The sequence below is a fragment of the Neolamprologus multifasciatus genome, chromosome 2 (assembly GCF_963576455.1).
Source record: "Neolamprologus multifasciatus chromosome 2, fNeoMul1.2, whole genome shotgun sequence".
Taxonomy (NCBI): Eukaryota; Metazoa; Chordata; class Actinopteri; order Cichliformes; family Cichlidae; genus Neolamprologus; species Neolamprologus multifasciatus.
The window spans coordinates 210411-232841 of NC_140440.1; the positions used below are offsets into that span (position 1 = coordinate 210411).

The 22431-nt window shown below is 43.9% G+C and overlaps 4 protein-coding genes across 11 annotated transcripts in view; 1 reads left to right on the plus strand and 3 right to left on the minus strand.

Moving 5' to 3' along the window:
* Positions 1-22431, minus strand: part of polr2b (RNA polymerase II subunit B) — a 221312-nt gene that overhangs the window by 119921 nt on the left and 78960 nt on the right. The gene's annotated exons all lie outside the window — the stretch shown is intronic.
* Positions 6-12638, plus strand: mrnip (MRN complex interacting protein). Of its 2 annotated transcripts, none has more exons than XM_085183603.1 (6): positions 6-235; positions 6733-6792; positions 7146-7252; positions 7338-7514; positions 8409-8463; positions 8576-12638. In XM_085183603.1, exons 1-6 carry the CDS (start codon positions 212-214, stop codon positions 8855-8857), a joined length of 705 nt encoding a protein of 234 aa, XP_085039729.1. In that variant the 5' UTR covers positions 6-211; the 3' UTR covers positions 8858-12638. The 2 variants fall into 2 exon arrangements, with proteins under 2 accessions (XP_085039729.1, XP_085039727.1); XM_085183601.1 differs by lacking the exon at positions 6-235 and adding an exon at positions 908-1788.
* Positions 8901-11407, minus strand: sqstm1 (sequestosome 1). Its single transcript, XM_085183502.1, has 8 exons — positions 11245-11407; positions 10842-10937; positions 10434-10762; positions 10211-10355; positions 9895-9963; positions 9621-9757; positions 9302-9491; positions 8901-9217 (listed from the first exon to the last, which is right to left on the minus strand). Exons 1-8 carry the CDS (start codon positions 11405-11407, stop codon positions 9060-9062), a joined length of 1287 nt encoding a protein of 428 aa, XP_085039628.1. The 3' UTR covers positions 8901-9059.
* rnf4 (ring finger protein 4) lies at positions 12495-22400 on the minus strand. 7 transcript variants are annotated; one of them, XM_085183628.1, is made up of 10 exons: positions 20857-22400; positions 19458-19546; positions 19181-19264; positions 18930-19071; positions 18788-18862; positions 17912-18000; positions 17773-17785; positions 17575-17686; positions 17448-17499; positions 12495-12864 (listed from the first exon to the last, which is right to left on the minus strand). In XM_085183628.1, the coding sequence occupies exons 3-10, from the start codon at positions 19190-19192 to the stop codon at positions 12715-12717; spliced, it is 645 nt and encodes a 214-aa protein (XP_085039754.1). In that variant the 5' UTR covers positions 19193-19264; positions 19458-19546; positions 20857-22400; the 3' UTR covers positions 12495-12714. The 7 variants fall into 7 exon arrangements, with proteins under 7 accessions (XP_085039754.1, XP_085039740.1, XP_085039747.1 ...); XM_085183614.1 differs by lacking the exon at positions 19458-19546; XM_085183621.1 differs by lacking the exon at positions 19458-19546 and having other exon boundaries at positions 19181-19273.

Below are 22431 nucleotides of genomic sequence, written 5' to 3' on the forward strand. Positions count from 1 at the left end.
TTTATTAATGACACAGTTACACTTTCAGAAAAGACGTTTAAAGTAGATTAGTTTTGATAAACTGGTGAGCAGGTGTTTGTAGGTTCATGTGACCTCTGACCTCAGCACTGATGCAGGAAGTGACACACTTTTTCAGAGCATGGGAAAATCGTTACCTGCAGTTTTGGTGATAATCCACTGAGCCAAACTTCACCTGATAAAGTAAAACGAGATGTCAGACTCACCTGTGCACCAGGTAAGGTCACATGCTGATATTTTGTTCTACTAGACTCATCCTGGAGCATGATTGGATGGATTTGACTCTCAGTCGAAGGCATGCGATATTGCTGCTAGTGTCACTCTAGGATCCTTGGCTTGGAAAAACCCTGTTTTAAACTTTTTTGTCATTTATTTTTGTTTTCTTAATCCTGATTCTGATTTCTGGTTTGGTGTTCTTGTTCCAATTCCCTTAATTAGTCATTTCGTGTTCTGTAGGCCTCTACAGAGGCTGAGCCTGTCGGTGGTTTCTTCCTCTTAAAAATACTTTTTTTTCGCATGATCAGTATTAATGTAGGGTCTTACAGTATAAAGGACTTTGAGGTGACTGCTGTTGTGATTTGATGCTGTATAAATTAAACTGAGCTGAATTTAAAGGGTCCACTATAAAAACTGTGTATATTATTGAGATTTTTCCTAGACACCTCAAACTAAGGCTACGTTCACACTGCAGGCGAAAGCGCATCAAATCCGATTTTTTTTTACCCTATGCGACCCATATCCGATCATGCTATGACAGTGTGAACGGCACAAATCCGATATTTTCAGGGCCACTTTCGTATGTGGTACTGAATCCGATACATATTCGATGTTTTAGAAAGTGACTGCTGTGTGAACGGTCAAGTCGCATTTAATCCGTCTTTTACTGACACAAGACAGACGCCGATTATCAGCGCAGGAGAAGACATCGTGAACGCTTCCTGGCCATCCGGTGAAACTGCTGGGAAGACAACGTTGGAGAAACGTGAACATTTTATTTGTACTGTATAATGTGCAGATTCTGACAGAAATCTGCAACTATCATTTGAAGCGCCGCTCCTCTAAAACAGCAATAAGGATCATTATTAGGTTATCTACATTATTATGTAAATAACAAAATAACTTAAAGCAAAAATTGGGAAACGTGAAGTCCGAAGTCTTTATATTAAGGGCCATCAGTCAAACAATACTGTTTGGTCTGGGTCTAAACAGAGCGCGTTGTGTGTGACGTCTTCTTTTGCGCATGCGGGCGCTTTGAGCGTTCACACTAGAGCGCGTTTGCTGTCGCATTTTATTTGTAGTGTGAACAAGCAGACAAAAAAAATCGGATTTGACCAAAAAATCGGAATTGAGCATTAAGACCTGCAGTGTGAACGTAGCCTGAGAAGGCTGCTTTTGGGGACGGCATCGTCATGTGTCCCAGTTGAATGAATGTTTTCAAATGTGAGGCGCAGACGACATTAGCAAGCAGCATATTCTGCTAATACTAGAAGAAATAATAGAAATAATAGAAGACTACGTACGCCTGACATGTGACTGGGAGCTGAGCCCCTCGAGTCGCCCCCGAAAACGTCATCCTCTGGCCTGCAGGGGGCGCGCTTACTGTGGCCGCTACTGCTGTCACGCAAGCTGTGACGTGGAACCCGGGTTGAAACAGACCCGCGAAAACTGAACAGTCCGGACGGACACCGGAAGCAACGGGACCGTGGGGCCATGGGTCAGGAGTTTCACGTCGTCAGGTGTTTCCGCTGTCAGAGCTTCCAGGTGCAACAGGTGAGAGCGGACAGCGTGAGGCTAACAAGCTAACAGGGTTAGCATGCAGGTGCTTTTCTCAGGCTGGAGAACCCTGGGTAATCAGCGTATTTATTAGTAACGGAGCCGTTCTCAGACGGCTTACACTGACGTCACAGTGAACGCGCGCTGTTTATAACATAAAGTCATCATCAGTGATTGTGGACAAAACATTAGGCACCCGTATCCACGCTCACCTGTGTGATGCCAGAAAATCAAAGTCACCTGAGGTGCTCCTGTGGCGCTGACACATGACGATATCCCAGCAGTTTTTTCAATTTATTTTTTTATTTTCAAACAAAATAACAATTAAAGCTCTTAATTTACATGTCAACAAAAAGTTACATACAGGTATAAGTGGTTAAGGACAAAGCAGTCGTCGAACAAAGAACATTTAAAGAACATTATAGGCCAGAAATACCATAAAGCAGCCAATAAAAATAATAATAAAAAAAGGATCCATAACTCGAAATTTCGAAGTCGAAATTTCAAGAAAATAAGTCGAAATTTCGAGAAAGATAACTCGAAATTTCGAGTTAAGTATCCTTTTTCTTTCTTTCGTTCTTTTTTAGTGGCGGAAACGGGCTTCCATAGGTAAGGTGACCTGTCATATAAAAGTAAAAAACAAAAGTACGCACATACAATCTAGCTACATCAATTAAAAAGCTGCATCAAAAATCCAAGTAAGGTGTGAGCTTTATTTAGGTTACACTTGTCTAATGAAGCCTTCCACAGCAGGATTTCATATTTAAAGCCAGCAAAAATCGGAGTAATTTCCAAGAAGCGACATTTGTGAATGAAAAAATTTGCGACTGTAAATAAGTTGTTAATCCCAAATTCTATTTTTTTTTTTTAATTTTTTGTTTGTCGGCCAAATAATAATAATTACTTGAAAGGTTAGAGAAGGGCAGTCAATATTTTTAGAGGTTAACCAGTACTGAAAACCATCCCAAAAAGATGGAACTTTCACATGAATAAAAAAAGATGCTCTGTAGTCTCAATATCAGTATTGCAGAAAGTGCGTGTTTGTATCTATATTGAATTTCTTCTGAAGATAGTCATTGGACGGATATATGGCATTTAAAATTTAAAAATGATTTTCTTTTGCTTTAGGTGGAATTGGAAAGATAGTCAAAAACTTATGAATTATAATCTCTAAATATTTTTTTTAGTTGAGAAGGGAAAAGTTGTTTGGTGAGAATTGTCCTTAAAAATCTATTATTGCGTGCCTTTCCTTTAAATTGGCAATCAACGATTATTAAGGACACAAATTATAGAGGAAGAATAGGTTAAACTGTACGGTGGCCCCTAGAGACAAAGCACGTACAAACTCCAAAACACTTGCAAACTCCAAAACACATGCAAACTCCAAAACACTTGCAAACTCCAAAACACTTGCAAACTCCAAAACACATGCAAATGCCAAAACACTTGCAAACTCCAAAACACATGCAAACTCCAAAACACATGCAAACTCCAAAACACTTGCAAACTCCAAAACACATGCAAACCCCAAAGCACATGCAAATTCCAAAACACAACGGAAGTGCTCCAGGACGCTAGGGGCAGTGTTGAGCTCGATTTGCAAAATAAACGGCAAGTTTGTCTGTATGGGACGGTCTAGTCTCTGTCGCGCTTCCCAGGTTGCCTAGCAACCATGATACTAACCGCTGGTAACGTGTCATACAATTTTGTTTGACAGAAATGAAGGAAAACATATTTTGTTCATTTGTTTGTTTGTTTCTACAAGAGCTTTGTGTGATTTGATAAGTATCTGAGGTTGAGACCACAGGACAGTAAAACATGATTTTTGGGCTTCATTTCTGTACTGAACAGTCATTTAAGATTAGTTAGTAAATAACAATTAGCTAATGTTGTTCATGAGACTAAAGTCATATCACTTTGGTAATGTAAATATAATATGGCCAATATTATAGTTATTATATTAATCATTATTAGCTATTACAGCAGTGAACATGAACTCTGTGTCAAATACTGAGCCACAGTAGATTCAAGTTGCAGTTATTTATAGGTCTTATCACCTTAAATCTTCACTCAAAGACAAGTATCTTTGACAGTGCATATATAGGTGTATCATATATAAGAGAGAAATGTTGTTCCTTCAGTATGTTGGCATTACTAAATTTGGCTCATTGCTTACATACGTGTGTAAAAAGAAATTATATGAGCTGTGATAACTGTTTCTGATAAAATGAAGAGTAGACTGATATATTGAATATTCCTTTATTGGGTGAGAAAATCAGACCATGTCATAACTGCTTTAAGTCATACAGAATAGATATCAGAGCCTTAAACAGGCTGACTTCTGCTAAATGGGTCAAACTGGGCAGAAAGTATACAAACACATAGCATCATTATAGAATATGATGTAACACTATAGATCAACTTACCTCAGAATATATAAAGCATATAAACAATTACAGCAATATGATGCAACAAACACAGCACTGCTACTAATCCAAAATACTCAAAGCTTCATAGAACTGAAACAAACATTTATTTTTAGCTCCATTCAGCTGCTGATACATACTTTAGGTTTCTGAATATTAAACTTGTTTCTTCCTTTCATAGTGTGTAACTTGAAGGCCCTGAGTACTTTCTCCCACACTGCAAACACTGGAATGATAAAATTATTTGAACATTACCTAATAAGACTGATTCAGGACAGACAATTAGTTATGTTAAACTTTCCTAGCAGTCCTTCACAAACAGGGAACAGTCTGTCTATTCTCTCCATCTGTCAGCTGCTGCTGGCTCTTCCTCCTCCTCTTCCTCACACACTGCTGAGTCCTGGTGGATCATCAGGGGTGCAAAGCCTCACAGATGATGTGCAGCAGTGAGTCCCTCAGTCTGTCCTCACTCTGGACACTTGCAGTTGTCACACATGGAAATCAAATGCGTGATAAGCTGCAGGATTCAAACACAAATGTAACTTATAAATACATGTTCATACTTTTATTACACAATCAGAGAGAAAGAAAAAGAGAGAGAGTGCAGGACAGACAGACAGGTGACAGCCTCAGGTGTATACACTGCTACAAAACAGCACAAAAGAAGGAGGACTGTGTTATTACGAAACAAGAAGAGTTCCCAGATGGTACAGTGGACACGTGTGTGACTCCTGTGATTAAAGCACCTTTCTTTCAGCTTAACGAGTGAACCGTCAGCTCGTTCAAACACACGTTAAAGTCCGTTTGGCTCTACACCACCGAACAGTGGCAGCAATATAACATAGCTAACATTAACAGTGCAGTGAATCCTGCTTGTGCCGTGATATTCAGGACTGCAAACCGAGCAGCATCACTGACTTTCAGCCTGTTGTGTTTGTGGATATATGACTGACTTTAATTATCCATAAAATCATCACATTCTCTGTAAGATTAAAGTCAACTATTGAACGGCGTATATTTTGGAGTAAAGGCTTTAAAACCAAGTTAGTACAAACATCGCTAATGTCACATAACTTTCCCGACATGTGGCCAACAGTAATGTTTTAATGTTCTTCATTATAAAAAACATTTGCGCATAAATAAGTGACATAATATTCAGTACTTACTTCTGAAAGTTTACTCTTGGCGGCTCCGCTTCAGCCGTTTTTTTCGGCAAAATTATCCACACCACAGGCGAGCTATGAAATCTGGGATATGTTGGGCCATGAAGGCTACAGCGACCCATTCTTAAAATTCAGGGAAATTAAGGACGCATTTGAGGGCCGCATTTCGAGCAGCCTTTGAATTGGGACAGCCTTCGTCGTGTCGCTGTGACGTAATCGGCCTTAAAATGCGGACTTTAAGGCTGCAGACCCCAAATCCGGTCATTGGTACATCCTGGCTTGTGTAGTTACTAGGTAACAAAAGCTCAACACTGCCCCTAGCGTCCTGGAGCACTTCCGTTGTGTTTTGGAATTTGCATGTGCTTTGGGGTTTACAAGTGTTTTGGAGTTTGCATGTGTTTTGGAGTTTGCATGTGTTTTGGAGTTTGCAAGTGTTTTGGAGTTTGCATGTGTTTTGGAGTTTGCAAGTGTTTTGGAGTTTGCAAGTGTTTTGGAGTTTGCATGTGTTTTGGAGTTTGCATGTGTTTTGGAGTTTGCAAGTGTTTTGGAGTTTGCATGTGTTTTGGAGTTTGCAAGTGTTTTGGAGTTTGCAAGTGTTTTGGAGTTTGTACGTGCTTTGTCTCTAGGGGCCACCGTAAAACTGGCCAGCCATCTAAATCATTGCAGGGGGAATGGCTTTCACAACTTTAATTAATTTACTTTGAGTACATGATATGGCACATTTATCTATGAATTTGTTATATGTTAACATCCATTGAACCATCAATTGCTTCAAAATCAATCGCATTCAAACCTCCTTCTTCAAATGACTTCACTATATCATTCTTCCTAATATAATGTTGCTTGTTTCTCCAAATGTAATTGAAATTAATTTGATTTATATTATTGATTAGGACCCGGCCCAAGTAGACCGCGAAGGCCGGGTCCTCCGAAGGATGCAGTCTACGTTTTGGGACATAGCTAGTGAGTGAATACTGTGAAAACCATTAGCGGGTGAATCAACACATAGTGTTGTCACTTGCACAAAGCACATGAAGATTACACTATGAAATAAGTTATCTAGAAGTTTGAATTAAATTGGGGACGCAGATAAGCTACACAAAAACACCACTGTGTGTTAGAACAGGAACAGGAAGTGATACTCTATCCCAGAGAGAGCGAACACCAAGTGACAGCGCCACCCTTACAGTGTAAACACTCCAACACTTTACATAGGCACATAGGCTAGGGCACTGATATTAACAGCTGATCGTTTATCAATAATTCTACAAATCACAATAACAATCACGGATAACAATCAGAAGATCAATATGAGGTCCATTTATTTCTTTGCCCTATGTTTTGTCTGACAGGTGAAGAAGGCGAGGAAGTGGAGCTGTAAACTGTGTGGAGAGAAACAGTCATTGCTGAAGGTCAGAATCTATCTGTCGCTTTATCAATAACAATATCATCAATTCATGCTTTTATTTTTAAGTTCTAAACCTTATATTGATCTGTAATCATTAACAAACAGAAAGAAAACACCTGTTGACTGTGTTCACTCGTACCCTACTGCTTTGAATAACCTTTATTGCTGTACTTTCTGTTCTCTGGCTAGTCTTCGTGGGTGTCACGCAGGATGGTTCATGGGTATCATTAATGTATAAACTGTGTTTCTTATCAATCAGAGGTCACATAAACAGCTCAGTGTGAGGATGTCATTGCATTCACCAGCCTGCTCTTAGTTTATCCTGTGACTGATCGATCTCATCTGATTGAACGGTAGGAGTTTGGGCGGGGCAATGCGGCAGACTGCAGACGTCACGTTCAGAAACTAAACGCCATGAGAGGAGCCATGATGGAGGAGCAAGAGCACCATTCTTGGTCACTATGGTAACCAGGTTTCAGTTCCACTGTGTGTTGTAGCCCCGCCCTCTTTTAACATCACCAGGTGTTCACAGGTCTTTCCCGTTTACAGGAAGCAGGAGCAGCAGGAGAAGCAGCAGGAGGACGAGGAGCAGACAGACGAACCGGTGAGCCGCTGGAGCAAATACTTGGACACACCTGAGGAGGTGGAGCAAGACGATGAGGCAGAGCCTGAGGAGAAGGATTTAGGAAATCGAAGGCAGCTCCATGGCATCAAGATGACTGACAGGTGAATGTTGACAGGTGTTGTTGGAGGCATCATCATCATCACAGGCATGAATGTTAGGGTAAGGAACTGTTGAATTAATTTAGGATCGTCTCTGATCCTCCGGCTCAACTTAGTTACTGAAAGATTTAAGTCAAGTCAGCTTTGTTTGTACAGCATGTTTAAAAGTTTTGGCCAGAACAGAGTGACGATAAAAGAAGAACTACAGGAACACCTGTACAAGCATCAGCTGGATAGTCATCTGGTAGATCTTCGGAGGATCCAGGCTTCAAGCCTCGCCATGATCCTGTCATTCAGGTCCTCTCACAGCTATCCTTCTTCCATCCCACTTGGGGATCTCAGCTTGTTGTCCTGGCTCAACCTTACCGTAGCATGTGTGTTGTACCCTAACATGTGAATGTTGGAACACTGAGCTTCTAGTTGTTTCAGTTCAATAAGATTCAAGGAAACCGTCTCCGCTGGGGTTACCGCCTTCATCTTTATCTGTGGGGTGGCTGTAGCTCAGGAGGTAGAGCAGGTCGTCTGCTGATCGGAAGGTTGGTGGTTTGATCCTTGGCTCCTCCAGTCTGCATGCCAAGTATCCTTGGGCAAGATACTAACCCCAAGTTGCTCTCCGATGCATCCATCAGAGCGTGAATGTTGTTAGAAAAGAGGCTTGTTGAAGCATGGGGTCGATGTGGAACTTGCTAAGGAGCATTAAACCAAATATCAGTGGAGGTTTGTGTACATATTTGAGCCTGTGTGGATCTGAGAAAATCCCACATAAATTCAGACTCGTTTTTAAAGACATTTGGAGGAACAGCAGTTCATTACTCATTCATGATGAGTGGCTCACAAAGAGTACTTAGAGTTCAGCATCACTAATCACACTGAAATCATCGCTTTGACCTGTGACAGGAAGAGGAAGCGAGCTGAGGAAGCAGGACCAGAGGATGTCCACAGATCTGAACAGGTAAACAGAGCTGCTCACCTTCAGCGCTCAGACCCATGACCTTCAGACTGTGAGAAGAGCAGAATGCCTCCTCGTCATGTACTTGACCTTTAACCTTTGCTCTTCTCTGCAGCTAAACTGTATGAAACTCCAAACACCTTCAACCATAAACACCTGTAGCCCCACCCTCTTCACCACCAGGTGGGCTAATTTCCTCAGCCCTGACTCAAAGGTGCAGGAGGGGGAGAAGCCTGCAGTTGGAGAGTGGAGTCAGTCTGTAAGTGGTGTCGCTGCTCCCTCCTGCTCTGGAATAATCAGCAGGCCCCGCCCTCTTCTTCCTGTTACCTCCATGTTCGACAGCGGCGAGAACTTTAACTTTGACGACGACTTCCTTGTTAAACGTCTCCCAGAGTGATTGTGCATTTGTTTGTTTCTAAAGAGGAGACTCTGACAGACTGTGCTTTTCTTCATGCTTTTATTGCTCACACAGAAACGTTTACATGATGATCAATAAAGAGAACAGAAACACTGATTAATGGACAGTATTGATTAACATTCAGACAACAGAGCAGAAATAATCAGATGGATGTTGTGACATCGTGATGATATCATCAGTGCTAGTGTGGGCGGGGTTGCTTGGCATACTGGATGGCGTCCAGCGCAGCGCCGATGTCAAAGTTCTTGGCCTGAAGGAGGCGGGTGAGCCAGCCGCCTTCGTCAGTGAAACCCATCGAGAGCATCGAGGCAAGCGACTCAACCAGGCGGGGGTCAGCCTCTGAGGGCAAAAGGTCAGAGGTCAGCAGGGTTTAGAGGTCAGTACTAACAGGACTAAAGTCACAGAGTGTGGACGCCAGCTTACCTTGAGGCAGGTGTGGGTACAGTGCCGCCTCCCTCAGCCCGCTGGGGCCCGCCTGCCCCTCAGACAGGGGCCCCTGCTCCTGGTTGTCGGGCCGCAGGGACTGCAGTTCCCCTGTGGAGGGGTCGACCTCTTTGGAGCTCAGGTGGGTCCACTCCTCATCAGAGTCCTTGCTCACCTGAGGGTCACCACGCTAAAAGGTCACAGGAGATGTTAAAAGGGAGTTCTTCCTCCCTGCTGTCCCGTCAGGATCAGCTGATTGTTCTTTCTTCTGATATTTACATCATGAAGCACTTTGAGGTTTTATAAAAATAAAAGTTACCTTTGCTCCTAGACTGGCCCCGCCCTCACTGCTCGTATGCTCCATTTCCTCATCGCCCTCACCCCCCCCACTCTGAGTAGGTGGGGTCACCTTGGTCCGTTGGCCCTCATGCTCCACGTCGATGTCCACATCGATACCTGTGTAAAACACACACACCACTTCCTGTTTTAGAGCCAGCTAGAGATGTTCACTCATCTCACATGCACAAACACAGTGACGTCATAGTCTTTACCTTACAGCATCAAACAACTGTTTAAATAAGACTGACACTCACCTAGTGGGCTCAACATGGCTGCCACGCCCTCGCCAATGTTCTTCAGGAAGTCCACGTTGGTCTGAGAGCCTGCAAGGAGAAATGAAAGATGTTTTAAAATCACACAGATGTCACACAACATTATTTTAGTGCTGTGACAGGATGTTTAAAGGGCCACACAAACGCGGCTCTGATGTCATGACCATTCAGTCCGCACACGGTCTTTTTATTTTGAAATGTTGCTGCATTTTCCCTCTTGTACATCGCTTCCTGACCTTATCTGCTCTGATCTGACTTATTGATCAAGTATCACTTTAACCAAGATGGCAGAACTCACCAGAGGGGGTGTTGGCATCAGCAGCAGGTTTGGAAGGGCTAGACTCGTTCTGGTCCGGGTCGTTGTCCTGGTTCTGAGCCTGGTTCTGGTTCAGGTTCCACATGCAGTGTCTCATCCTCTTCATCCACTTCCCCCGAGGAAACCACTGAAAAACACAGCCTCGCAGTCATGTTTTGAAGGGCCTGAACAGGACACCTGCAGACCTGCACCTGCTTAGACTCACCTGCAGTGGGTGCCAAATGGGCAGAAGAGCGTGCTCAGTGTGCTTCCCCTTAGCCTGGCAGGAGGAGCAGAGGTCGTAGTTCGGACACACTGAACACTTGAAGCGGGTCCCGATCACAGGGCCATCACAGCCATCACAGGTAACGTTGGGGTGCATGGTGTAGGGTGGGGCCACGTGAGGAGGAGGTGGACCCATGTGTGGCCCATGGGGCGGGGATTGAGGACCTCCAGCATGGGGAGGTGGAGGACCTCCAGCAGGGGAAGGGGGAGGCCCAAAGGCAAAGGGAGGGAAGGCATGGAGAGGGAAGTCCCGTCTGTGCTCCTTCTTCTCTGTAAGAATGAAGCTTTATTAGCACAGCTGGAGGACGGATACAGCGAGCAATAACATTTATACAAACCGCAAACATACCTCGGATGAAGAGGCGGAAGGTGGAGTCCTTCATGCACCCCAGACCCATCATGAGCTCATCATCAGAGGAGAAGGCCACCAGGTCCCCATCTTCATCTGCAACACCATCATCATCATCAATAGTCACACACTGGTGAACTACAAAGGCTGCAGGTGACTTTCTAATTACAGACCAACTTTGAGGGTGTTTGTCCGTTTACATGACTATAAATAAAGATTAATTCGACAGCTGATTACGGTTTCATGTGTTTACAGGGAAACGGGTGAGTCTGGTCAGGTGAGTGTGCGCCTGCGCACTAACTCAGTTACGTCCCCACTCTCACAGTCACAACTTAAAACAATCAATAAGAATCCAGGAAGCGATCAGAGTGTAATTCCCTAATCTGAACCCCCGCGCGCTCACCTCGGTAAAACAGGTTGAAGTTGTTCAGGTTTCCAAACACGTCCGCAGTTTTCCTGCTCAGGTACTCGAAGCTGCAGGACACGTCCTGATCCACCGCGAACCTGCGGATCTCCTTCACCGCCTCGTCCTTCCCCAGCAGGTAGGCCTTAACAGTCACCGACATCCTGCCGCTGACACCGGGTACACCTGTGTCTCTGTACGCTGATCGTCAACCGGAGGCTGTGTGTATGTCTGCGTGTTGTTCGCTGATAGTCAACCGGAGGCCGGGTTTATGTCTATGTCCGCTGAGAGGTGTCCAGGTCCGGGAGTTGGTGAGTTTGTGACGCACTTTGAAATCTCTCGCTCTGCTTTATGTTTACTTCCGCGACAAACGTGGGAAACGACGTCTGTGACGTCAGGGAAGTAAACACAGATTTGGCCTTCTATTGGCTTTTTCTCAGAGTCCCGCCCACAGGACCAATGGCAATCGAGGAATGACTCAGCGGCTTTCCAATGAGGTACTTTCCCTGAGTCATGTGACCTGTTTAGAGTTCATAATAAAATATCGCAAAGTCATCGTTACAAGACGGTTTCAACACCTGATCACAGAGCAGGCTTTCGATATGAAACTAATTATCAATAAGCAGGCGGACTGATCAGAGCTCACAGCTGACGGGGTTTGGATTAATAAATCAACATTCTGGCTCTGCTGCTTACTCTCCAATCAAAACCGAAGATATGCTCATGGTCACGTGACTGAAGCCTTTTAAACCTGATCCTGAAATCTGGACAAAACCTTTCAACTGATAACTCAACCTTTATCTCTAAAAACACCAAGTAAACAATCAGGGACATTTTAAATAAAGTTTAAAACTTCAGAACGAGTGTCCAAGTTCTCAAGTCTGACTGATTTATTGATCTTTGACACGTTTCATGTTTATTAAACTTAACTGTTTTTCTGTCAGCCTAGGCCAATCAGCAGCAACTCTTCAGTCAGCTGACTCTGAGTCACTGCAGACAGGAGACGTGACGCAGAGTCACAAGTTAGTCTTGTGACTCTGCGATCCACTACCCATAATTCACCAGTGCAAGCATCCCCCCCCCCCCCCAACACACACACCACACACACACACCACACACACAGAGTCAGACTAAAACAGTGCAGTGTGTGTGAGTATGAGTACTTCCCGTACTCTGATTACAGAAAGTACATTGTGCAGTATTATTCTCCACATTACTGCCGTAACTTTGTAGATCCATCAGCTGATCAATGAGTGAAACAAATCAAAATTTATTTCAGCTTTAACAAACAAATCAATACACATGAATCATTAATCCATAATGTTTACCAGCTATGACTGAACACTTTAATGTCCAAAGAGGCGAACACACAAAAAAGAAAAAAAAAAATACAATTCAGCAGCAAATAACACCAACATCATGGCCTGTGGTCCAATGGCAGCAGGACTCAGCTGTGGTCTCAGAGTGATGTCAGATGTACAGGGGGTGGTACTGGCGGTGAGTAAGTCTCTTCCTGCAGGTGGGACAGGTGTGTGATGATGTCAGAGAGTCTCTCAAACACTGACTGCAGAACACGTGACCACAACGGGTGGACACGACCAATCGGCTGCTCCCAACGATCTGCGAAAAAAAGAAAAAAGAAGCAAACAAAGAAATTAAAAAACAACACAAAACAAAAACAGCCAATTAGAGCAATGCACTCAAACGTCACTGTAATACTTTCAAAGTAAAACACAAAACCAGACTGAAACCTTCAAAATAAGAGTCAGCATATGTATGTTTATTGATTAGGTTCATTGATCAGTGGCCATGTGAATGTAGTAAAGCCTGTATTTCATTACTCACAATGCCTCAGGAAGCACACATCTCATCAAGCATTGTGTTGGACTATTTTTAGGCACACTTGAGTCACCAACACCAATTTGTTCTGAGCACGCTCACACTGAAGGAAATGTCCCCTGCATTAAATCAGCAGCGAGCTGAGGGATGTAAAGTCGATCTTGAAGGTTACTCAGAGCTCACACTAGCTGTGTCCCAATTCTTAGGCCGCATCCTTTGGGGGACCCAGGCTTCGTGGTCTACGTGAGCTGGGTCCTCCGAAGATAGAGAAGGCCAGAAACAAGAAGACAGCCGCATGTAGCAATGATGGTGTTTGCTAGTTCACCTTACTGCATTAATTTAATAATGTGGTTAGCCTACTCAACGTAAATTACAGACGAACAACATTAAGCTACTCACGCAGAGAAGAACGGCTGCTGCTGCCATCATCACTTCTGCTACACTGGCAGGGCTAGGGGCCAGGACTCTACTCTTCGGGTTTTTGGGGGATGTTGCTAACTCCGGGTCCGATAACAGGCACCACACCCGCAGTAGATGTGCACGGTGTGAGGTCTCGCAGCAAGCTATCAAATACGGCGCATTTCTCGGCTTTTTTTTAAAAAAAAAAAAAAACGCTATGCGTCGCCAGGTGTTTCATCGGATTTGAGGTGTTACCTCCTTTGACAGTATCACAGTATCAGCTTAAAGCACTTGTTGCAGCTGCTGAGTTTGCATAATTTGCTGTGAAGTACAACCAGACTTTTGACCGCTTCGCCTGGGGCATTTTTAATCTGTAGCTCTGCTGTGAAAGAACGTACGAACCTGGGCCCGCCTACTATCCACGGAAACGTAAAATGATTGGCTAGGATCTAAAGTGTATCACAGCTCAGGAAGAAAAAAGCACCGAAATGTGCACTGCTTTTCGATGTGGTTACTACCGTCAGAACCAGTGCCATCATGGCACCGGATACCGGTAGCCATCCCTCATATTATATACATATTATATTACATACACACACACGTGTGTGTATGTCTGTATGTCTATATATATATATATTAGGGGTGCAACGATACTCGTATCGATATCGAACCGTTCGATACAGTGCTTTCGGTTCGGTACGCATATGTATCGAACGATACAACATTTTTAATTTATTTTATCAACTTTCCTTCTGATGATGCTGTCTGTGTTGAGCGCTCAGTGGATCTGCGCTCGACAGTGCAGCCTAGGCGGAGTAGTCGAACACAGATTCACTGAGCGCAGGGCAAGCTAGCGAGACAGAAGCTAGGCTAGTTGCAACATGGCAAATTGAACCTCCCCCACCCTCATTCAGATCTGGCGTTTGGAACTATTTTGGTTTTCATGTGATGTATGACCCTGAAGGTAAGCCTGTCATGGACAAAAGTAAAACAGTATGTTGGATGTGCCAGCAATGCTCAATTGGTGGGAACTAGTGTGTTAGCGCAGTTAGCTCGTTAATGTGTTGACGTCTTCCAGCCCCACTCATGAGGTGATCCGCGGTAGCTCGTTAACGGAGATTTGCCGTGTTGTGACGTTAGTGTCATTTCAGATTTACGCTGACAGCACTAGTGGGAACACAACCAATATGACTGCACATTTACTCCGACATCATCCTAGTGCAAAGACAAGTGGAAGCAGAGAAAAACAACAAGCAGCATGCTACAAACTTTACCCGAGTCATTTAGACAGCCGTTAGCACACGATTCTCCTTATGGGGACCTGATATGTTTAATATGCTGCTGAGAATATAGCCCAGAAGAAGCGTATAGTATAGCTTTTATTTTGGAAAGAGACATTTCTCCATAATAAACTCTCTTTTCCAAAGATGAGTGATTCCTCAATCAGATACAGGGCTCGCAAAATCGCTAGCCCGACGTCCTGGGGCTTTTTTCCAGTCGGGCTACCAAAATCTATCTCTGCCCTGCCCGTCGGCCTATCCTAGGAAGGAAAAATATATGTCAATGCTTTTGCATTCTTTTGGAAATGTAGCTGGGTAATTATGTCATTGGCATCGGCCACTGTCAATATGTGACATACTGAAATCGCGTTTGAATTTGCGCTTGTTTTTTGCTTTCACTTTGCAATCGCGTGAACTGTGTATAGAGAGCGACAGTACTGATTGGTGAGTGATGATAATTTGCGCACCAATTCCTCTGACATCGTCTTATCAATCGTTAGCTTACTATGCAAACATGACAAGTGAAATCTCCCGCAGCTTAAACATGTGAGAGGTTGATCGCGCAGAGAATCGCTGAGCGTTATGTTAGTGCGTGTGTAAAAGCAGCAGGATATATATTTTAGTTCTGCTGAGCCAAATAAGACAGGTCAGCGTGAAGAAGTGACAGCCAAAGAAAAGCTTACCACAAAACGGAAAGGTTATGACAAATCAGACTATAAGGAAAAAAGAAAGTGCAGCTTTATGGTTTCATGGACAAAAGAATTTCTGTGGCTGCAATATGACGAGCTAAATAACCAGGGCTGCACATAAGTGGTCCGCAGGTGCGCATTCGCTGTCAAAATAAAATTTAATAAATGACAAATTAATAAAAAGGCATGAACATTTTTTTTGTATCGAAAAAATATCGAACCGTGACACCAAAGTATCGAACCGAACCGAACCGTGAATTTTGTGTATCGTTGCACCCCTAATATATATATATATATATATATATATATATATATATATATATATATATATATAGACATACACATACATACATGTTTAACCTGAGTAGCCAAAGACGGCGGCAGGTCTGATAACGATGTGCCGGGTGTCCGCTGTTCTCTAGTGAGCCTCAACCTCCCGGCTAGCGGGTAACAGACATCTCCAAAAACGTTGCACTTTTGCAAATATGCGATATCTTGATAAAGCAGATATTTGAACTTTACACAGCTACTTTCTCGCCTGGAAATATTTTAAAAGTTTATTTTGTGACCCAGAAAGATTAATAAGAGTAATATTAAAACTAAGTAGCGGCCGCCATTGTTGGCAACTGGAATTGACTGGGCCGCGATATGAATTCTGGGATATAGTGGGCCACGAAGGACACACCCGACCCATCCTTCAAAATCTGGGAAAATGAAGGACGCATTTGGAGGAGCCTTCAATTTGGGACAGCCTACCTCACGTCGTTCAAATTCCACCTCAGGAGGATACGGCCTAGGTTTTGGGACACAGCTAGTGAATGCTGCTCGGTTTGCAGTCCTGAATATCATGGCACAAGCAGGATTCACTGCACTGTTAATGTTAACTATGTTATATTGCTGCCTCTGTTCGGTGGTGTCGAGCCAAACGGACTTTAACGCGTGTTTGAACGAGCCGACGGTTCACTCGTTAAGCTGAAAGAAAGATGCTTTAATCACAGAGTCACACATGTGTCCACTGTACCAGCTGGGAACTCTTCTTGTTTAGCACTCGTAATAACACAAACACTAAATCCTCCTTCTCTTGTGCTGTTGTGTAGCAGTGTGAGACTGTCACCTGTCTGTCTGTCCTGCACTCTCTCTCTGTTTCTTTCTCTCTGATTGTGGAATAAAAGTATGAACATGTGTTTATAAGTTTGAATCCTGCAGCTTATCACACATTTGATTTCCATGTGTGACAACTGCAAGTGTCCAGAGTGAGGACAGACTGAGGGACCCACTGCTGCACATCATCTGTGAGGCTTTGCACCCCTGATGATCCACCAGGACAAACTCAGCAGTGTGTGAGGAAGAGGAGGAGGAAGAGCCAGCAGCAGCTGACAGATGGAGAGAATAGACAGACTGTTCCCTGTTTGTGAAGGACTGCTAGAAAAGTTTAACATCACTAACTGTCTGTCCTGAATCAGTCTTATTAGATAATGTTCAAATAATTGTATCATTCCAGTGTTTTCAGTGTGGGAGAAAGTACTCAGGGCCTTCAAGTTACACACTATGAAAGGCAGCAACAAGTTTAATGTTCAGAAACCTAAAGTATGTATCAGCAGCTGAATGGAGCTAAAAATAAATGTTGGTTTCAGTTCTATGAAGCTTTGAGTATTTTGGATCAGTAGCACTGCTGTGTTTGTTGCATCATATTGCTGTAATTGTTTATATGCTTTATATATTCTGAGGTAAGTTGATCTATAGTGTTACATCATATTCTATAAGGATGTTATGTTTGTAGACTTTCTGAGCACGCTCACCCTGAAGGAAGCGTCCTCGGAGCTCACACTGAGCATGTGCAGCAGGATAAAGAAAGAACCTCGCTGCTGGCACTCTGTGTCAATAAAGTTAATTTTTCTGCTTTATTCATGCTGAACAGTCTGAACACACACACACACACACACACACACACACACACACACACACACACACACACACACACACACGTGTGACTGACCTCTGAGTATCCGTCCAGACACACAGGACAGCTGATTGTCCCTGGAGTTGACCTGAAACACAAAAACATTTTGAGTGAGGTCACTGACTGTATCACCTGCATAAGTGTGTAGGGGTTGGTGTATCACCTGGAGGTGTTTGTCGGTGGCAGGAGGGTGGCACTGAGGACGGGGGGTGTGTCTTCATCTTCATCGCTGCTAACAAGATAACTCTGTACAGGTGGTCTCCAGTTCTGAGAACCTGAGTGAAAACAGTCACACAGTCACCGCTTCCTTAGTGAGAGCTCAGGCCTCAATCTAGTCTTTGGAACACAAAGTCTGACTTACCCTCATCCACCAGCTGAAGTTGTGGATACAGCAGGAAAAACAAAAAAACAAACACAGAAGAAGAATTAGACATTAGCACACTTCCTCTGTGTGTGTGTGTGTGTGTGTGTGTGTGTGTGTGAGAGAGAGAGAGAGTTACCAGCACAGAGTCATTGTTGGTAGTCAGGTCGACCACAGCAGCTTCTGCTCCACTCTCACAGGTGAGATCCACGACCACCTCCTCCTCACCTGAACACACACAACCACAAACTCAGATTCGTGTAGATGCTCTGCCCACACTTACAAAGAGGGGAGGAGCCTGTGTTAGCCTGACATGCGGCACCGTTTCCATCCAACGGTGTCACAGCGTGGCGATGAAATGGATTCACTGTACGCCTGCATCAGTCAGATAATTAAAAGAAAAAGAAAAAGAAAAAAGGAGGCGAGCAGTCCAAGCGAAGCAGATGAGAAGATTCAACCATTCATCATTCTCAACGTTACCCGACATCAGTGATGTAACGCGGCTCCATCTTTACGATCAAAGTGTTTCATCTCCAAGTCTGGTGATTTTATCGATAACCAATAATCAGGTAAACAAATCGAGATAAACGGGCATGAACACTGTCAAACATCTGGATTCTTGTGGTCAGCTTGTGGTTCTTAATACCCAAAGTGGCTCCATTTGGCGGTGCCCAGCACGAACGACTTTAAGGAGCAGAGAGGTCCCCCACACAGCTGTGACTGTCCCGTTTTTGGTCACCTGTGTGTCAGACGTGTGGTCGCGAGTTTCAGGTGTTAAAGTCAAGTGTTAATCACACCTCTGATGAATTTCTAACTGTCAGGTGGATTTTGTTTCCTCTGGGCTGCAGGTGTGTCAGTGATCAGGAGACACCAGGAAACCCACTGACTGCATTTTCAGGTGTGGGAGGTCACCTTCAGCAGACAGCTCAGGTATGTTTATTTCTCTTAGCAGTGAGGACCTGCTACTTACATCGGTTCCGGTGAGGTCTGAACATGTTTTTCCCTTCAGTTTTACCTCGAAAAGAAGCAGCTCTCTGATTGGCCGAGAGGTTGAGTGTGTCTAGATGAGTCAGGTCTGGTCTGAAAACACCTGTAGATGCAGGCCTATCAATGACTGTTCGATCAGTCGGAAAGTGAGTGTACTGATCGGGACTGACCGTCCATCACATCAATGGTCTCTGTTGGGGTGGTGGGATCACTGTCGGCGTTCGCCGTCCTCCTGGTACTCGCAGCTCTCCCGCTCTTGGCATTGTGTCTAGAAACCGGAGGACTTTGTGGGCTCCGCCTCTTCCTCTGAACCTGAAAATAGAACAGCAGGAGGTGGAGCTTAACACACTTGACCAAGTAAACACCAGCTGACAGTGTGACAGCTGAACAGGTTATACCACAGAAGAAGAAGATGACTTACAGAGCTGCTCATCTCTGACTTAATGATTCACCTTCACGGCACAGGTGAGGATGGAGACCAGAGAAACAGCTCAGGTACCTGCACCTGTAACAGCTGGAGTGTTATTGATTGTCGGTTTTAGACATGAATCAGTCTGCTTTGATCCACCTGTGACGATACCCTGCAGCCAATCAGTAACAACCCTCGGTAATTCTTTTAATGAATCCATGCTGTGAGATTTAAGAAAATAAAACTACATAAACATGGAAGAACAGAGTCCCACACGTTTCATACACACCTCAGCCAGGTGTGTATGAATCCATCTGATCCTTGTTCATAGGGGAACAGGTATCTTGCTTCCTTTAGCATAAGAGATGCTGGAGCATCCTTTATGAAAGGGGAGGGGAAAAAACATCTGACTACGCATGAAAACAAACATGACCAAAGTGGATCATGTAAATGTTCCTTCTGACTCCATTTTCCATTCCATCCATACCCCGCTGATAGATTTATAGTTTTGAACAGCAGCGGTTAAACTCACAGCTGAGCATCACACTGCTGGAATAAAAACTACTTCCTGTTGAGGTACTGTTGCACAAAGAACGCTGTACGAGCTAAAATTATGATCTATATCAGGGGTAGGAAACTCCAGGCCTCAAGTGCCGGTGTCCTGCAGGTTTTAGATGTGTCCTTGATCAAACACAGCTGATTCAAATGGCTAAATTACCTCCGCAACATGTCTTGAAGTTCTCCAGGGGTCTGGTAATGAACTAATCATTTGATTCAGGTGTGTTGACCCAGGGTGAGATCTAAAACCTGCAGGACTCGAGGCCTGGCATTGCCTACCCCCGATCTATATGAACAAAGTATGCTCAAGGTTCTGTATGATCAGTGTTCATTAATGATGTCCTTTGTTGTGGTACTGTAGGGTTTGTGTTTACTTCAGGTCAGCTGGAATCAGTGGTGATGGAGGAAATTTAATGCAGTCGCAGAATTCCTCCTCAAAAGGTGCTGCGACAGCAGTATCTGGATATTATATGCAATGGGACAAATTTACTCTGTGAGGTAGCAGAAGCAGCTGAATTAGTGACTCCCAAGGAGGGAGCGTGAAGGCTGCTAACCAAAATAACCCAGCGCAAACTCAGGTTTTACGCATTTTTTTTCTCTAAAAACAGCGATGGAATTTAGATAAGAGATCTGGATGAAAGAAAATAAATCTGTAGTCCATGTTCTGCAGTGTCACGCTGTTAAAAGAAACGAGTGTGAGGCCGTTCCTTTCCTCAGCGTACGTCTCCTACCCACCTTTCCTTTACCTCAATGATCCTTCCACCGAGGGCAAGTAAAAGAGGTTAGGAAAAGGAAACAGGAGGGACCTTTGAAACTCGCACCTTTTCTCCGTACCAGAAGCTGCTTCGTCTCTGTTCAGAAAGTCAAGAGTTCCTAATCTGAGCCTGATACATAAAACCAGGACCAGCTAAACCCGTGGAGCTACAGGGATCACACTAAGGTCACCAGGAGCCGAAAGAAACGCTTTTGGTGACCCAGTGACCCTGCTGTCACCGATGATGATGATGATGGAGTTTTATCTTTACAAGAATTAGAAACACGGCCTGGCTCTTCAAGATTTAAACAGTAGATTCAGACACACCGATACTTTAAATGTGACATGTGTGCAGTTGAGCTTAAACTTTACTTACTGTTAGCAATAAACTGTTAGCTTCCGCTGTCACCGTCACTGCTCCTCTTAGCAGTTCACTTTTAGCCGTTAGCACCTCTCTCTTCGTCACTGTGGTTTCTACCGTTAGCGTGAAGCTCGCGTGTGTGTCAGCGACAGATTTCCGGCCTCAAACATTTTAGTAGAGTAAAAAAATAATTAAGTCGAATAAACGTACTGCAGAGGCTACCGTTAGCTACTGTCCGTCTCACAGCCGCTTCTTTTGTACCGGAAGTGTTCATAAACGCCGGCTCAATGGCGCCCCCTGCTGCCTCACGCGTGCATCGCAGCGTCCACTGATTGAAGGGAAGACCTTTTTGTATATCTTTATGGTTTTGTTTACAGTTTATTTTATGTACTCAGACTGAACTACCTGACATGTACTTCAAAGTACTCCAGTAAAAGTACGTTACTGTGTGGTTACTGCAGGGAAAAAGGCTATAAAAACACAGGACATTCAAATGAAACTGTTTAAATAACTCAGTCAGTCGCTGAAATCAAACTATATTCACCTCAAAGTTACATTGGATTGGATTAGTAACACCTGAAAGGAGAACCTGACCTGGGACATTTAACTTGTTTTATTTTAAACATGACTGTATTTATTTTGTTTGTAGTTACTGATGAGGATACTAAAACTCAGAGACACAAGGAACCTTTCCACTGTGTCAAGCCCGACCCGCTCAGTCTACCTGAACCATTGAAACTCAGATGTAGGAAAATCCAGACCCGTCACAAAGAGCCTGGAGATGAACCTTCACATTTCAGATGATTCATGTCTCCAAACAGGAAGTGATGATCAGCTCACATCATCACCACATGCCTGCTCCACCTTTGTGGCCTCTTTGGATTCAGTGCAGAAATGACCTCATTTCACCACTTTTAATGTCATCTGATAAAACAGGTGACAAAAAAAGGAGCATTTGTGGAGTTTGTTGCTCTGTGGACTCAGTAACACTGTGATGGAAACAGCGTCCATGAGACAGATCATATTCCCATCCACAAACTAAACTCACTTCACCTCACTGATGTTGGCATGTTCCAGCAGGTCACATAAATGAGAACAGGTGAAACTGTCCTCATTAGACATAAAAACTGTAAAATGAAAAAACCTCAAAATCATTCTGCTACGTTCCTGCTGCATACGCAATCTAGAGCAGGGGTGGAGAACTCCAGGCCTCAACGTCCTGCAGGTTTTAGACGTGTCTGCTGATTTAAATGGCTAAATGACCTCAACATGTCTTGAAGTTCTCCAGAGGCCTGTTAATGAAGTAATCATTTGATTCGGGTGTACCAAGATCTAAAACCTGCAGCCCCTCGAGGCCTGGAGTTCCTACCCCCTCCCAGACTTTCTGTGACTGAAGTAAAAATGAAGCCATGTGAATCCTGCCTGATCACAGCAAGCCTCTGACGAGCTCCTGACAGGAATCAGTTGTGTCAGCCATACCTATCTATCACCTGAGTTTGTCAGCCATCCTCAAGGTTTCTTTTCCTGGAGTGAAAGTGCGTTGCTATGAATTCTGGGATGTCATGGCTGCTTCTATGGTCATAAATGAGC

What these genes read in the sequence shown, in the direction of transcription:
- sqstm1 (XM_085183502.1), bottom strand. Translation starts at nt 11,407, where the DNA reads ATGTCGGTGACTGTTAAGGCCTACCTGCTGGGGAAGGACGAGGCGGTG. An exon ending in CTTCCGCCTCTTCATCCGAG is followed by an intron (nt 10,763 to 10,841) that starts GTATGTTTGCGG and finishes TCATTCTTACAG; the next exon opens with AGAAGAAGGAGCACAGACGG. An exon ending in GGGCCAGTCTAGGAGCAAAG is followed by an intron (nt 9,492 to 9,620) that starts GTAACTTTTATT and finishes GTGACCTTTTAG; the next exon opens with CGTGGTGACCCTCAGGTGAG.
- rnf4 (XM_085183614.1), bottom strand. An exon ending in CCACCGACAAACACCTCCAG is followed by an intron (nt 17,500 to 17,574) that starts GTGATACACCAA and finishes TTTGTGTTTCAG; the next exon opens with GTCAACTCCAGGGACAATCA. An exon ending in GTCTGGACGGATACTCAGAG is followed by an intron (nt 12,865 to 17,447) that starts GTCAGTCACACG and finishes TTTTTTTCGCAG; the next exon opens with ATCGTTGGGAGCAGCCGATT.
- mrnip (XM_085183601.1), top strand. Translation starts at nt 1,729, where the DNA reads ATGGGTCAGGAGTTTCACGTCGTCAGGTGTTTCCGCTGTCAGAGCTTC. An exon ending in AGAGCTTCCAGGTGCAACAG is followed by an intron (nt 1,789 to 6,732) that starts GTGAGAGCGGAC and finishes TTTGTCTGACAG; the next exon opens with GTGAAGAAGGCGAGGAAGTG. An exon ending in GGCATCAAGATGACTGACAG is followed by an intron (nt 7,515 to 8,408) that starts GTGAATGTTGAC and finishes GACCTGTGACAG; the next exon opens with GAAGAGGAAGCGAGCTGAGG.